At 47.2% G+C, this 14,978-nt stretch overlaps 6 protein-coding genes across 6 annotated transcripts; 3 read left to right on the plus strand and 3 right to left on the minus strand.

Annotated features, from left to right (window-relative positions):
* Positions 1-1,052: 1,052 nt before the first annotated feature.
* HD556DRAFT_915622 (uncharacterized protein) lies at positions 1,053-2,718 on the minus strand. Its single transcript, XM_041312027.1, has 3 exons — positions 2,583-2,718; positions 1,888-2,521; positions 1,053-1,833 (listed from the first exon to the last, which is right to left on the minus strand). Exons 2-3 carry the CDS (start codon positions 2,292-2,294, stop codon positions 1,275-1,277), a joined length of 966 nt encoding a protein of 321 aa, XP_041155417.1. The 5' UTR covers positions 2,295-2,521; positions 2,583-2,718; the 3' UTR covers positions 1,053-1,274.
* A 2,079-nt stretch (positions 2,719-4,797) lies between these two features.
* Positions 4,798-6,114, plus strand: HD556DRAFT_1245639 (mitochondrial carrier domain-containing protein; the record flags this gene model as incomplete). Its single annotated transcript, XM_041298545.1, has 8 exons — positions 4,798-4,870; positions 4,929-4,944; positions 4,994-5,016; positions 5,064-5,346; positions 5,386-5,544; positions 5,594-5,762; positions 5,823-6,009; positions 6,059-6,114. The coding sequence occupies 8 exons, from the start codon at positions 4,798-4,800 to the stop codon at positions 6,112-6,114; spliced, it is 966 nt and encodes a 321-aa protein (XP_041155418.1).
* A 103-nt stretch (positions 6,115-6,217) lies between these two features.
* HD556DRAFT_915981 (uncharacterized protein) lies at positions 6,218-6,903 on the minus strand. The gene has a single exon (XM_041312028.1). It carries the CDS (start codon positions 6,833-6,835, stop codon positions 6,320-6,322), a length of 516 nt encoding a protein of 171 aa, XP_041155419.1. The 5' UTR covers positions 6,836-6,903; the 3' UTR covers positions 6,218-6,319.
* An 8-nt stretch (positions 6,904-6,911) lies between these two features.
* Positions 6,912-7,941, plus strand: HD556DRAFT_1530142 (uncharacterized protein). The gene is made up of 2 exons (XM_041309442.1): positions 6,912-7,114; positions 7,166-7,941. Exons 1-2 carry the CDS (start codon positions 7,038-7,040, stop codon positions 7,848-7,850), a joined length of 762 nt encoding a protein of 253 aa, XP_041155420.1. The 5' UTR covers positions 6,912-7,037; the 3' UTR covers positions 7,851-7,941.
* A 56-nt stretch (positions 7,942-7,997) lies between these two features.
* HD556DRAFT_1448122 (P-loop containing nucleoside triphosphate hydrolase protein) lies at positions 7,998-11,864 on the plus strand (the record flags this gene model as incomplete). The annotated part of the gene is made up of 28 exons (XM_041307379.1): positions 7,998-8,019; positions 8,067-8,160; positions 8,214-8,227; positions 8,282-8,341; positions 8,394-8,434; positions 8,493-8,528; positions 8,575-8,608; positions 8,663-8,677; positions 8,731-8,807; positions 8,859-8,907; positions 8,965-9,056; positions 9,116-9,130; positions 9,188-9,291; positions 9,372-9,659; positions 9,716-9,785; positions 9,835-9,905; positions 9,963-9,972; positions 10,020-10,053; positions 10,113-10,135; positions 10,185-10,209; positions 10,268-10,389; positions 10,436-10,477; positions 10,532-10,612; positions 10,655-10,931; positions 10,980-11,270; positions 11,318-11,382; positions 11,434-11,558; positions 11,612-11,864. 28 exons carry the CDS (start codon positions 7,998-8,000, stop codon positions 11,862-11,864), a joined length of 2,430 nt encoding a protein of 809 aa, XP_041155421.1.
* Positions 11,865-12,309: 445 nt separating this feature from the next.
* Positions 12,310-14,632, minus strand: HD556DRAFT_1448123 (uncharacterized protein; the record flags this gene model as incomplete). The annotated part of the gene is made up of 10 exons (XM_041307380.1): positions 12,310-12,429; positions 12,520-12,691; positions 12,816-12,898; positions 12,947-13,061; positions 13,099-13,287; positions 13,827-13,896; positions 13,954-14,050; positions 14,099-14,287; positions 14,337-14,555; positions 14,609-14,632. 10 exons carry the CDS (start codon positions 14,630-14,632, stop codon positions 12,310-12,312), a joined length of 1,278 nt encoding a protein of 425 aa, XP_041155422.1.
* Positions 14,633-14,978: the final 346 nt, after the last annotated feature.

Here is a 14,978-nt window from a genome sequence, read left to right on the forward strand (position 1 = left end):
TATACTGGTATTGGAAGATACGATCGGCGCCGAGAGGGTCTCAAGAATAGCAGATGATCTCATGGTACAACATACGAATCCAGTCCTCGCCCAGAAGCTAACTTCGGCACTGTGTATACAGGAGTTGCGTATTAGACAATACACAAAGATCTTAGTGGGTGTCCAAAATCCCTGGTAAGTGGTGGGTATGTTGCAGGATAGCCCATAATATCACTTACGAGGAGCACTGTATAGACAAACTCAGTGCTCAAATCACCAGCGATCCGAGAGTGAGCGCGTGGATTGGAGCTGTGGAAGTTGGGCACCGCTTTGTCCAGGCGTATTTAAAGGCACGTCCCATCTGTTATCCTGCGTCTGCTTCACAGCTTAATTGCTATGTAGACGAAGCACTCAGATCTGCGAATAGCACCACGTCTTCCTATGCACAAGGGACTGCCTTTGATGACGGTGAGAAATTTCAATGAGGAGCCGCATTTCCTCATCATCTCACATGTTTTTTCCAGCTTCTTTCGAACTCGATGTCGTGGAATCTTCTATTCGCAAGCTGTGCAGCATGCTGTTACCGGATGTCGTATTCTGACACCTGCGGCAAGAGTTTGCCTCGCTCATATTCTTCACATCCGCATCCTCTCCGAGACCGACGACAGCATCCCACCACCGCTGAAAATTTGACACTGTCATTGAGAAGATTGCAAATGTATAGTCGCTCTCCCTAGTTGGTAGCGAACTAATCAAGTTATAGGTGTATCCATATACAAAGATGGCGTTAGGCGTACTTTCTGCTGCGGCCAAAGTATGTTCTACCTGGAGATCTACCTGCTCAGAAGCCATGGTCAGTGGTAGTAGTGCTTCGAGTCACCAAACTCGACTCGCAGTTGCTGCATCGGGGGTAGGATCTCACATGGTCAACACGTGTCAAGAAAAGGATGAGGTTTCTTCTTTGCCAGTGGACCCGGTTTAGCATTGCTCAGGACTTGCAGGGTGTGCCAGAGGATTTGTTGGACATGTTCTGGTGAGGTCCTGCTATGTTCATGGCTTTCGAACGCTGCTGGAGGTTGATATTGAGCACACAATGATCAGGAAGCAGCATAGTAGAAGGGCCGCAATTGATGCGATCATTGGTATCTACTAGTATATGGCGCATGTGCATCGCTTCGCATGTAAAAAGTAAAGGAAAACCAACGACTGAATTGAAATAGTATGTGCTTGTGTTTTGTATGCCATTGGGATAATCTTCAAAAATTCTTATCAAGGTACGCACATCTGCTAGCTGCTCAATTGCCCGAGTACAACTCTTCTTGTGCCTCCCACTGCAAGTTGCGCAACCTGGCAGTACTCCCGAATCTGACGAGCGCTTGAAGTGTCGTCTGCGATGGTGCTTCATTCTGTCGAGAGAGAATGCCTCGTAACCTTTCTACAGCGTCAGGATGTCGACGTAAGAATGGAAACGTGGTGTTGCTCATTCCAGAAGCGTAGATCCGCAGACATCTGCCTGTTTCAGGATCGCTTGGGTCCCTCTTCGGATATGTAGCGCTAAGCTGCGGGCCCGGGTCCCTATTGAGATCGAGAAGGAGAGCGATGTAGGGGAGATCTGATTGGCACTGAATCGTATCATGCGTGCGCGTATTGTAACCTCGATCTCCTATATTGCTATTCTTCCCCGCTTTGTCGGAAATGAAAATTTGGGACATGCGTTTCAAATCGGGGCCAAGGTCGGGATCGTCAAAATATATAGGGATCATCTTGTCGACTAGCGGCTGCAGAGGGCAGCATTGCACCGCGCTTGTGCGATGCCAATGTCGCAATGTCCATTCTTGAGCATCGCATCTAGCACTTTACAACGACATATTAGAAATGATATGGCTTGAACAACGTTTAGAAGCTTACCTTGCCGATGTACCATCTTCGAAATCACTGGCATCCGGAGGCGAGATAAACTCTTCCATAGATATCCAATGAGAAAAATTGATGTAGGCATCCTCAAAAGCTGTCTCGGCCTCCTCTCCCGCCTCCGACCAGAACGCCGTGCCAAAAAGGTATTCCAAGAAATCGATGACAGAGACGTCCTTGCAGTCCAGCAGTTCGGAGTGCTCATTTTCGAAACAGAGTACACCCCGGATCACATTTCTAGAGTGGTTCACTGGCAGGCGGATAAAGAGGTCCTTGGCAAGAAGCAGCAAAAGTCTGCTGATCAACTCTCCGCTCTGTCCGATTTCAACCATCCCACTACCAATCCTGCTCTGCAAGACAGACAAAGCATCAGGTAGTTGTCTAGGTAATTCATGGAGTAACATTGCTGCGATGCAAGACAGAAGGGGCTCTGATGGATAACCAGTATTAGTATTACTCCAGAGCCCATTTTCAGTCGCTGAGAAGCGTATGCGCAAGTGACCAGCCACCGCTGTTTCGATGTAAGAAACAGCATCGGGATGACCAAAACAGCAAATACGTGTGGCATAGCACCCAACATGTTTTTGAAAGCCTCCCTAACAAATGATGATCGGCCTTGCGATTTTAAAGCCTGTTGTGCGGCAGTGTTATCCAATTCAGCATCATTATCAATCATGATTGAGTATGCTCACGGTCTTATATCGAGAATCCACCATCTCAAAGAACTTGGTACGGGCTTCTGAGGGCCGCATGTCGCACATCTCGTCATTCCATGCTTTGATTGCAGCATCAGGCTTGCAAGAGTCCAAGGCAGGTATCTTGCAGCTCAGATCCTGCTGGAGGACTTGGAATATGGCCGTAAAGAAGGCATGACAACGAGCGCTATACTCGTCTTCTGTGCAGTACAATGCACGTTCTGTCAATATGCGTGCAGGCACTGGGTCTCGATAAGGGAACCCTCTATCACTTAGTTCACGAAGGTTCATGTACAAGACAATAACACCTTTTTTCCGGAGCTGGTTTGATGATTTTAGCTACCTGATGCATGCATGCACTTGATAGTACTGACCTCAATCATTAGTCTTGATTTCCCTGTTCCAGAACTCTGAACGATCGAGCAGAATTTGGCATAGTAAGACGATGGCCAGAACTCAGTGTTGTTGTTTTCAGCTACTGGTAAAAGCTGTCTACAGCTTCCCCAATGTAAGGACTGACAAATGAATCGTAAAGAACTTGATTCACGCCTAGCATACAATTAACGTGAGATGACATGGGATAAAAGCCTGCTGACTTTGAGGAGACTCCAAGTGCGTGGGGGAGCTAGTGTCAGGTACAGTTTGATCAAGCTTATCATGTTGTGTCTGTGTGAGCGGTACAGAAAGATTCTGTGACCCTGATTGTCCTGCCATGGGGCCGAGCTTATCGATTGTTGATGGAACTCAGGTGGTTTTAGGAGAATGAACGATGAATGTTAAATGGCAATAGGGACTCGTCGTTACATAACATCCTGCGGAACCAATTTGCGTCATCGCCATGTGTGCGTGCTCCACTCGAACCCAAAAACACTCACAATATATTTTTGCATTCTGCCGTTTTGCCAATTGCTTTTGTATCGTAGCGAGCAGCAGGTAGTCCCCGATTCTACCGTCCCATATCAATGTAAACATAGTATCCCGTGTCATCGTGGACGACATGGGGAAGGAGTAATATCTCCACAATACCTTCGCATTCGAGTCTCGCAGGTAGACCGTAGGCGTGCGAAGTTGGCGAGCGCATTGCATGACCGACAGCCTAAAAGTGATTAGTGCGAGGTTGAGAAAGAACGAATACATGATTGAACATCAACCCGCGGAAGGCGTTCCAGACGACGGGTGAACTCATCCAGGGAAGAGAAAAGCCAATGCTGGAGAAGGTCCGATGTGTTTGAGGGAGGAGAAATTGGAGTGAGAGATGAGGCTACTATCACTGGAGAGCGGCGGAGTGCAGTCAAGGTGAACTGCTGCTGCGATCAACGTCGTGCGAGTTTGAAGGGAAGTGCTGAGTAGGTGCCAATCGAGAAACGTCAGGTAGGCACATCGTCAGACGAACTCACAAGCTCCGTCCGCAGGATTCAAAATTTTGCAAAATTGCAAGAATACTGTTTGCTTTTAGTCATGCCTCAGAACACTTACATCCAGTGCGTTAGACAGCATCACACAGGACGGGAGCTGTCAAACAGTTCGGATTGCTTTTGTAGTACATACATAGGTGATGCAAAGAGCCACGGTGGATCACATGCGACGGCGGACAACATGGATACTTCATCAGGGTAATACAACGGGTCATAAATCAATGGATATGTGGATGTCTCGTGTTCAACATCATGAGGTGGGCAATCATGGAAGCTGCGAGATCCTGAGACAACGTCGCAAACGATTCAGCGAGAATGAAGGTTACAAGTATGACGAAACACGTACGCGGAGCAAGGAAAAGACAGCCACAGTGAACGAGAGAAGAGAGACCAAAAATACACAATTCTATCTAATGCGAGAGATAGGAAGAAATAACTTTGAGAAAAAGGAGCAGATGAACGTACGGGAAGTTGGATCTTTTGCAGGCAAGCACGGACCTCGGAGACACAATCGGAAATGGAATTTGTTTCACGCGCATGCAAAAATTCAGAGTGCCTGACCTGACAGAACCCTCCAGAGTCGGGGAACCGCAATGACAGTCACTGATCGATTACGTTTGTCATGACAGGTCCTGGGCCACCCGGGGGAGAACACAATTCATGAAGAACAAGAAGACACCTTGCCATCCGAGGATACTTACTAATTAAGATGTTGACGTCATCATCGCAGTTAAGTACTGGCTGTGCAGCGGGCAGCACCCTGCTCCACCTTATTAGACGCCATGACGAGCAAAGCAATGAAAAGTAATCAGGCCGCTGGTGCGATCCCCCAGTTCACCTCAAAAGATTACTCTTCTTTCTTCCTCGCAGGTAATGTCTAACAATCACTATATCTCCTAATACGCGATTCTGAAGACATCCATCTCAGGAGCACTATGCTGCACGTAAGTCTCCCCGACGATCCATACCAACCATGCATTTACACAGATAAAGGATCACCCACGGTGCAATGACGCGTGAGGCGCAACTTTCTTGTCTTTTGACCCACCGTTCACTCGTGCAGCTGTCGACGTCGTGAAAACGCGAATTCAAATTGATCCCGCATACAAGAAGCTGAACATGTTGACCGGAACGCGTTATGTTATCGCGACAGAAGGTCCCAGAGCTCTCCTTACAGGTTTCGGCCCAACTGCAGTTGGTTATCTTATACAAGGAGGCGCAAAATTCGCTGGTTACGAATATTGGAAGAAAAAGGCAGTCGAGTCTGTAGGTGGCCCGGAGGCGGCAGTCAAGTATCGAACGGCAATCTACCTTGGATCAGCCAGTATTGCTGAGTATGTCGCGATGTACTGATGATCTTCAAATTTCCCTACATTTTATCATAGGTTTTTCGCAGATATCCTTCTGACACCTTTAGAAGCCACTCGGATCCGTCTCGTGTCAGACAGAACTTACGCAACTGGACTTGTCACGGGTTTCACTCGTATAGCGCGTGAGGGTGGCATGCGCGAGCTTTACGCAGGCTTTTTACCGATTCTCTGCAAGTGAGCCTATAATGACTGACGACTTTCGCATAAATAATGTTCTGTCCAGACAGATACCTTACGCTATCGGGCAATTTACGGTGAACGAATTATGTCACGAGATTGTTTTTCGTTCAATTTCCGAAGAGACTCGTCGCACATTATCCAGTACCAGCAAATTCACAATACAGCTCGGTAGCGGCGTCATCGCAGGTTTTGCAGCAGCCATTCTGAGTCAGGTGAGTATCTGTGTCAACTCGGAAATCTCTTCACCCAGATTGTCTAACCTCTGCATGCAGCCAGCGGATACCTTACTGAGTCAGATAAACAAGGGACATGGACCAAAGGGCACCATGCCGCATCGACTTGCAGTACTCGCTCGGGAGGCTGGTTTCCGTGGCCTTTTTGCTGGTCTCGGACCTAGGATGATCATGACCGCAGGCCTTGTGTCCGGGCAGTTTTTACTGTATGGTGCAATAAAAGAAGGTAAGCATCAAGGAAAGTTTACATTTCACGCTTTAACCATTCACAATAGCTTTGGGCGCACCCCCTGGTGTAGAGATACACAAAGCAACTGGTGCTGTTGTTTGATAGACACCAAGGTTCACTAGAAGGTGTCGCTTGTATTTTCTAGAGTCACAGAAATCCTTACAGTGGTACCATACACGGGTAGAACACCACCATTTATGCGGATCTCCAGGTCAGAGCAATGATAGTAACCATAGCCATAAGTTTGTCGGGAGACAATACGGTGAGGCCGTGCTTGCCGTCTTCATGAGCTAGCGTCAGCGTCAGTTCACCACTGACCGCTACTGGATACGATAGTGGTGGATATTGGGAGGGGAGATGGGCAAAGGTGCTGGATAAGGTTCAGCAGGAATATCGCCTGGCGTGATATGGAATCCCGGTAACTTGAGATCTCAAAGTTACTAAGTGCTGCAGCTGCCAACAATATTATGCGATTCATTATCCTGTACGACATACTAAGCGATCTTCCCGAGAAGAGATGCAACTTGAACTCATCAAAGACGTCATGCCACATCGGTAGCTGATTGTTTTTGTTCCTATGTCCTGTGTGCGTAAGTTTCAATGATGAAAACGAACCATGACACCTCCTGTCACAGACACTGCAGAGGTGGGACAATCCTGCCAGTAGCTTGACACCTGATAGGAACATCGGCAACATCAAGAAATCTGTCAAGTTCTTGAATAGCGACGACTTAGCGAGGGAAACGGTAATTTTGGGGAAAATATATGCTTCCAATGTGCTCGAGAATTCCTTCAGTAGCCAAAGCATGGCAAGCCGGGCCATTTTGATACAAGCATGTCTGGATGGGTGGGCAGGAATGCGGCCTCCCGTGACCCGGCTGCTGCCGTTATGACTATCTGGACAAGATGTGTGAAAACGACAGCTTTTACGGGTCAGCGAACCGGTGACCTGCCAGCGAGACACTCAAAACGTCTGGGATTATAAATACCAGAATCACATCGTAAGTACTGCAGCTACTTGCAGAATGCAACCCATCATCTTGTACGACATACCATCCAAGCTCCCCAAGAAAAAATGGGCACCCAACCCATCAAAGACAAGGTGCTGTGGGCGCATTGCAACTCATGATGACCGACTCACACTACGCATCAGATTCTGTTTCGGCTACAAAGACCTTCCGTATGAGGTTATCTGGGTGGAGTTTTGTGACATTGTTGCAACCATGAAAGGTGTTGGCGCATCTCCAACAGCTGGGAAAAGATACACCGTGCCAACCATTAAAGACCCCAACACTGGCGTAGTAATCTCCGACTCCCATGCTATTGCCAAATACCTCGACGAAACCTACCCCGACAAGCCACTTATACCCCGCGGGGCACACGTACTCTTAGAGACCTTCGAGACCTTGTATATCAACACAGTCATGATTCCGTCCTTCAAGCTCCTCGCGACCAGAACTCTCGAGATACAGAATGATATTAGCCGGCAAGTATTCATCCAATCGCGGTTAAAAATGTTTAGAGAAACACGTTGGGAAGATATCGCTCCTGAGGGGAAGGCACAACAAATGTGGGCTGCGTTAAAGAAGAATCTTGACGTAGTGGACGGGTGGTATCAAAAGAGCGAGGGTAGGTGGATTATGGGAGACACGTTTTCATTCGCGGATATCGTCGTGGTGTCTTGGATGGTTTGGTGGAACGCTATCTTGAACAAACAAGAACGCCAAGAGGTCCACACATTGCACGGGGGAAGATGGGCACGTCTCTTGGCAGATGTGAATGCCGAGTGCAACACAGAGTTAGGCTCCTTTGAAGAACATAGTCGTTCCCTCTTATGAGTTTCGCTAGTAGCTAGTAAAGAAACAGTTGGTGCCGGTGACCGGCCTCGCACAAATAAAAGTTGATTGCCACGCACGTGACCGCGTTGCCCCGCACCGTGACTCCAACTTGAACGCGTCCGTGCTTGCCATGAACATATCCCAACGATGAGCTGTAATTATGGCTTCGGTATGAACTGAGGCAGGAATTAATGCAGATTACTTATTTGAATCTAGGCACCGAGGAAGATTCTCTTGTATCCCAGGCCCCAGGTACCCTTCAAAATCTCGCGGCAGAAAATGAAGCTGAAAAGGCGGCAAACTGTGCTAGGTTCGTTAGGCATATGTTTGAATTCTTGTCGTACACGCTTACATATTGTGCAGAATCCTGACGGAAAGTAGGTTTCCAGTCAATCTCATTGTCCGGTGCCACTGAAACAACTAATGATCAGCTTTCGGTCACACGGAGTACAAGGGGAAGCAAAAAGAAATTGTCGAGGCTGCTACTTCTGGTGAGTCATTATGGTACAATTGTGTCAAACAAATCAATTATTTGTTATACAGGATTGGATGTCTTTGTATTAGCGCCGACGGGAATGGGCAAGGTATTTGGAAATGAACTCGGATAACAACAGATCGTCCATTATATCTTTCGGTCTACAGAGCCTGTGCTTTCAGATTCCAGCAGTTGCAGATATGGTATGCTTTCGAAACCACTATTTGACAGGAGCTGACTTCATCATAGTTCGGCATCTCCATCATAGTTTCACCACTATTGGGTCTGTCGAACCTACCAATTGAGGTTGGTTTAATAAGCTGACCTATTACTCCAGCCCTGATGAAAAACCGTACGTTGCGTGCCTGTTCGTTTTTTCATTCGAGGCTGGACTGGATTGTGCAGAAGTATCAAGTTTACGCCGCAAAGGACTCCCTGCCGTCTCTTGGACGTCGGACACACCGAAGGGTGAACGAGATCAGGTATTGCAGCTGCTTTTGTATAATTTAAGTTTGCTGAGTTATGTCCTGTAGATTATTGAAGACCTCGAATCAGGGAGCCCACAAACTCGTCTTCTATATAGTGAGCTTGCTTAATACGAGAATGCATATACAGCGAGCTAATCACAATTTTGATGAGCCACACCTGAAAAGCTGTGCACGCGTGAAATGATGCGCCTTCTTGAAATTGTTTATGCGAAGGGCGAACTCAACAGACTGGTTGTGGACGAGGTAAGCGCTATCTATGGATAACGTGAAAACTGCTCATTCATTCTTTGTTTCTTTCGCAGGCTCACTGCATCTCTGTAGGTATCACAACCCTTTTCACTTTCAGAACTTACTAACAACAATGGTCTCCACAGGAGTGGGGCCACGACTTCCGTGAGGAATATCGCAAGTTGGGCTCTTTTCGGGAACGATTTCATGGAGTGCCCATTATGGCCCTCACAGCAACAGCAACCCCGAGGTATGTCCGTCAGACTGCAGGCATTATTCTCGGCTTGATCGGGATTTTTTTGTTCCATGCTTACATTGTTATGGTTCCAGTGTTCAAACAGACATTATACGCAGCCTCAAGATGTCCGAAGAAAGACTGTTTACCGCTTCGCACCCCTTTAATCGCGCCAACTTATTCTATGACATCAAATACACTGCAGCGCTCGACTCCCTGTCTCGTATGTCAGCCGTATACGATTTTGTAATGACCCTACACCGTCGTCGGGCCCGACCAAGCTCTGGGATCATCTACTGTCGTGCCCGCCTGGCGTGTGATGAATTATCGGCCTTTCTAAGGGGAAAGGGTATCAGTGCCAGGCCATATCATCGCGGGATTAGGTGCGTCTGAAGCGAGTTCTAAAAGCGAGGTCACTGATGTGATTATGACTGTAAAGCTCTCATATGCTGGATAAGACGTTGAGCGAATGGGAAGCAGGTGGAAATGGTGATGGTGGTGTTGATGTGGTATGTTTTCTCCATGTTCATCAATCGTCTCTTCTAATATATCACTTAGGTCTGTGCAACCATCGCTTTTGGAATGGGGATCGATAAAAGCGATGTTCGGTCAGCTCTCTCTTCTCCAGAGTCTGTGTGATATTGACGCTGAAAATAAGTTATATTATTCACTACGATCTTCCGAAGAGCTTCGAAGGTGCGTGTTCTTCATGAACTACTGTGAGGGGCACCATTGACCGGTAGCCCATATTATACTCAGGGTATTATCAAGAGACAGGTATAGTGATGCTATCTTAGTTCGCCCATCTCATTTTTTACCTCGTTTTTTCCAAATAGGACGAGCGGGTCGCGATGGCTACGTGAGTTTGTCTTTCGCGCCACTTTCTCGTGCTGATTATTTCCCTTTAGCCATCTAAATGTGTGCTCTATTACTGTAAGGTCGTCGTTATCATCACTAATGGACACAACTGATGTTTGGATGCAATTTACAGCTCGTGAAGACGCTTTTCGCCTCCGCAAGTTGGTGTCTGATAGCCATGCCAAGAGACAACAAGCTGCAAGCACCATGTACGGTCCTCAACCCAGTCAAAGATCCATCGATAGTTTCAGTGCAGTAAGTGACTTTTCCTTGCTGGCGTCATAAAACTCATGAGTTCTAGTTGATTGACTACACAGAAAATGTAACTATGTGTCGACACGTGGTTGGTCTCATCCTGTTCAGCAGATTGATTTGATCTAATCCCAATCAATTCAAGTCCATCTGCAAGTATTTTGGTGAAACAATTGATACGAGTGACAAGGAGGTCGTCAAGAGCTACTGTAATAATATGTGTGATGTGTGTCTTCTCCGTTCCCTCTCTCAGCTTAAATTGTGATAGAGCGTACCTCAGGTGTGCAAATACCCTGATAAGGCCTTGCGCAGAAAACAGAATCTCTCTTCAGAGGACCGCGTTGCCGTACTGTCGAACTCACGTTCCTTCAATACGGATGTATTCGAAGATGACGTTGAGAGTTCATGTCCGGTGCCTCAAAAGGCTCCTCCTGGTCAGCCCAATCCTGGACAAGCGGGAAGTGGCGGGTTGAAAAGGCCCAACACCTGTCCTGCAGGTCCGTCCACGAAGAAGGCAAAGCTAGAGGTACTGCCACCTGCATTAAGTGAGCATTACACATCCCAATATCGAGTAATCCATCTGACACTGATAGTCACGAAGCCTTATAGTTCTGTCGGTACCCTAAGGCAGCCATTCAAAATACCATTTAAGGTGCCGTTCAAACAACCTTCACAAGAAGCGCGTGTTATCGAGTCTTTGGGTGCTCAGCAAACCACTCAGAAACGTCAAGAACAAAACTACGACAATGACGAAATTGAGGTCGTCAAGGTTTGCTTCAATTCTGCTTGGCAAGATCCGCGAGACGAGTTGCTGCAAGATAATGTCCTGGAAGGGGAACCTATGGACTTTAGTCAAGGTGGCGGCGATGTATCCCTCGACGATGGTACGTCCAAACACGAGCAGTAACTTTTAGATGTCACAATCTTTCAGAACCTCAAATACACCTACCCGAGATTGACATTGAACTGGAAACGATGTTCTCCAAGAAAATACCTGTAAGTTGAAATACTGCATAGCGCACGAAAATAATGGACGATATCGCTTAGGAACCAGCAAGGAGAGAAGTCTTTCACACTATTAGACAAGCTTTATACAGAGTTCTCCGCTGGGATGATGGCGATGAAGGGTTGTGGGCCAATTTGAGCAATGCTCCATCCAATGCTGAAGCAAGGTATTCCTCACGTATTCACGAAGTGCTCATCTTGACGATTATCACCGGCCTAGACATCTACTCCTGGCAGAAGCCGCTAAAGAGATAGAGTACTCTGTGCACACGATGTCTGCCACTGAGTCTGGTTACAACCAAAGAGCAGAGGCAAAGCTGCGTGTGGTCAAGCTCATGGAGCACAGGGAAAGTCTTTGGCCGATCGATGCAGCTCATTACGATGAGGATGAAGAGGAGGCGATCGGGATGATAGGATTATTGAGGAAGGTTTGCAGTCGCTGGAGAAACACTGGTAAAAGAAAAGGCCCTTGATCTTTGTCTCTCGCCTGTATGAATGTGCGATATACAATTTATCAGACAGTGTGATGAATCACCGTAGCCAGATGGACCACCCAGGATATTCAAAATGCTGCAAAATGCCTGACACAGTGTCTTGCAGCCATGCCACGTACAACAGATAATCCGCGCTGAGATCTTCGGCAATGTACGTAGCTGTCTGCTACATCTAGTTTCCTCGTTTGTGAATGCAGAGTCCTAGAGCACATATGCCCTAATTCTCTTTGGTGCCATAAAGCGATGCGGCAAAAACTACATACCAACATGAATGAAGACCATTCTCCGCTCGAGTGGAACTTTCGTCTTTATACTGTGCATAGCACGATTGCGTCATTTCCACCCCGAAACCCTCGCCAAGCCATTGCGGCATTCCTGTGATCATCTCTGCGATAGGCTTTACTCCGGCGAGGGCTTCCTTGCCTCATATGACATCGCGCCATGCGGAGTTCCCAGCGCTTCCGCCAGTGCCCTCCGATAGTATGGTAAGGGTGTACGCGACGAGGGTGCGAACGAGGGTGCTTAGCGTGTTTAGAAGTTCATCCTAAAGGAATATATAAGTTTGAGCTCGAGCTTGAGCTTGACGAGCAGACAATGAATGTATGTGTTCTTTTATAGAAAGTTGTAAAAGTACCCGCACTGGGTCTGTGAAGCGAGCGGCAAGATCCTGCAAAAATGGTTGAACCTCTGTGGGAGCCAGCGTGGTTTGAGAGGTGGTTGCAGATGCGTACATAGGCGTAGATAGGGCAGTGAGGGAGAGCAGGGGTGAGAATAGCTCGTTTGACCCAAGGGTTGATAGAGGACGACTATACATTCAATAGAAGGCAAAGTTGGGGCAGGCGAAAAAGAGAAAGGGTAATTATTTAGCGACACATTAATTATATGGGGAGAACGCACTCGGCAGGTTGCGGGAACATCTCCGAATCCTACATGTCAAGACCTGTGTAACTGTTAATGAGGTCTCTGAGCCTGTTGAGGAGTGCGGTGGCTTGCTGAGTTTCAGAGACGGGGTTCTAGAACTTTGTGAGATGATTTATTAGGGTGTAGAAGAGTGAAAGCACCTTCTTGAGTAAAATTGATTTGGCAGTATTGATACGCTTCAAGCGGCCTACAAGGTACTCGAAAACGGACTGAGGAGGGAGAGAGGCGAGCATTGAGACATATTCAAGGTCGTCGCTGTATTTATGACTTATGTTAGTGATCAAGCGCAAACGTTTGAATAGGATCAATGATTTGAGGGGTGGGGTTGTTGATTGAGGTGGAATAGAAGGAGATTTCTGTTTCGGGTCTGGAAGTTGGACTACGGGGGTTGAAACGTTGAAGGCCCGGGAGAGGCGGGTGAAGGGGTTGGTGAATTAGACGTAGATACTGCCTGCGACTTTGCAAGGCGCTTTGCTCGAATCTGTTGTACAAATAATCAATTATTATCTTCATGGTAAATAAACGAACAATCAGCGCTCAGCATCAGCACTAGTGGGTTCGCTCATCGTCCAGGTCGTCAACCGTAAATATTTAAATACGATGCCCTCGGGCTTTATAACAACACGTGACTAGAGTCCCCCACGCATCTTTGATGAGCATTGAGCGCTGAGCACTCAGAGACAGACCGAAGCGAGAAAGAATTGATATTCTGACGTATCAATTGCTCTCGTACCGTCTATTCGAAGTCAGCACAATGTTGGTATATTTGAAGTAAAAGTAACTAAATACTACTCCACTACTGTTACAAACCAAGCACACAGTACCCGCCGGAGTGTCGTCCACCCCGTTATTGGGCTATAATTTATTGTACATCCATACAAGCGCTAAGGATTCCAGCACGGTGAAAGGGTGAAAAATAAGGGTAGAAACTCCCGACGGTGTCTAGATCATTGTGATTTGAGGCCTTTCGTATACCTCCACGCGAATTCCGTCAATATTGCCCCAACGCAGATGGCGTACATGACTAGCCAGAGCGCGGTGATGACGCGGCAGACAGTATTTTGGAAGTTAAAGCCTGCTATCAACATCGCTGCGCACGAAATGGCACATGAGGACCCAGAGAGAGCGTTGAATTACCGGAGCTCACCGAATATGAAACAATTCAGGGACAGGCCAACAAATAATATGGGCATGATGATCGATAACAGGTAGGGAAAGAGGAAATAGCCGCCTATCCTAAGTTGCTGATAAGATATCAGCCGGTGTCATGGGTAAAGCAGGAATACCCTTACTTCTCGAGTCCACTGCCGATCAGTGTGTAGCCAGCGAATCATGCTCAAACCAGATGTCATCACTGCAATCATGGCCAGCATGAGTGACATAAAGAGCAGGAAATAGGTTGCAGGTGAGGAATAGTTAAAGTAAGACACAGGAGAACCTGTGGACACAAAAACAGCATTTGTCGCGAGAAGCAGGCTCGCCTTGAACCATGTTAGCGGCAGTTTGAACTCGGGGCGTTGAATAGCTTACTACGGAGATAGTGTTGGACAGGAGGGAGCACAGCTTTTTCCTCACGTCCTCAAATCCTTCTTTGGATTGCAGTGACTCCCAGTGGTCTTCAAGATCAGGGCGTCCGAGTGCCAAAAAACAAAGCACTCTCGTTAAAGAAGACGTGTCACGAAGAGATGCGGGGATTGTTTGCTCTTCGGTGAGTGTTCTTTCATCAGGGGTCCCGTAGAACGTGAAAACCTAGCATCCTAATTCAGTTCTATGGACAGCAAATCTTTGTTTTCAAAGCACACCTCCGGAAAATACTGTAGGGCCATGGCGAGCACTATGTCGAAGAGGTGAGGTGAGGTGAATTGATGCTACGTCTCGACATGTTGGAGACTTTTTGTAGTTCCCAGAGTTAAATTATAATCGATATATCCGGCAAGTAGGGCCTAGTTGACGTTTGCCGCAGAGGGTCCCCATCTGTTTCTTCTCCATCTGCAGATCTATAGTGCTGTGCTGTACTTGAGTCCATATGGTAAATTCCCAACGCCGCGTCCTTATAATATGTAGAATATCCGGCACTTAACTAAGTAATTGACGCTTGCAGAAGGTCCGCATCTGTTCCTTCTCCATCTACAGATCTATAGTGCTATGCTGTACTTGAGTCAATATGGTAAA

Source organism: Suillus plorans (genome assembly GCF_016647745.1).
Source record: "Suillus plorans strain S12 chromosome Unknown HD556scaffold_71, whole genome shotgun sequence".
NCBI lineage: Eukaryota > Fungi > Basidiomycota > Agaricomycetes > Boletales > Suillaceae > Suillus > Suillus plorans.

Excerpts from the sequence above, each read along its gene's own strand:
- HD556DRAFT_915622 (XM_041312027.1), bottom strand. The coding sequence starts at position 2,294 with ATGTTACTCCATGAATTACCTAGACAACTACCTGATGCTTTGTCTGTC. Across the intron at positions 1,834-1,887 it reads GAAGATGGTACATCGGCAAG|TGCTAGATGCGATGCTCAAG; the intron begins GTAAGCTTCTAA and ends GTCGTTGTAAAG.
- HD556DRAFT_915981 (XM_041312028.1), bottom strand. The coding sequence starts at position 6,835 with ATGGCCCGGCTTGCCATGCTTTGGCTACTGAAGGAATTCTCGAGCACA.
- HD556DRAFT_1530142 (XM_041309442.1), top strand. The coding sequence starts at position 7,038 with ATGCAACCCATCATCTTGTACGACATACCATCCAAGCTCCCCAAGAAA. Across the intron at positions 7,115-7,165 it reads CCCAACCCATCAAAGACAAG|ATTCTGTTTCGGCTACAAAG; the intron begins GTGCTGTGGGCG and ends ACTACGCATCAG.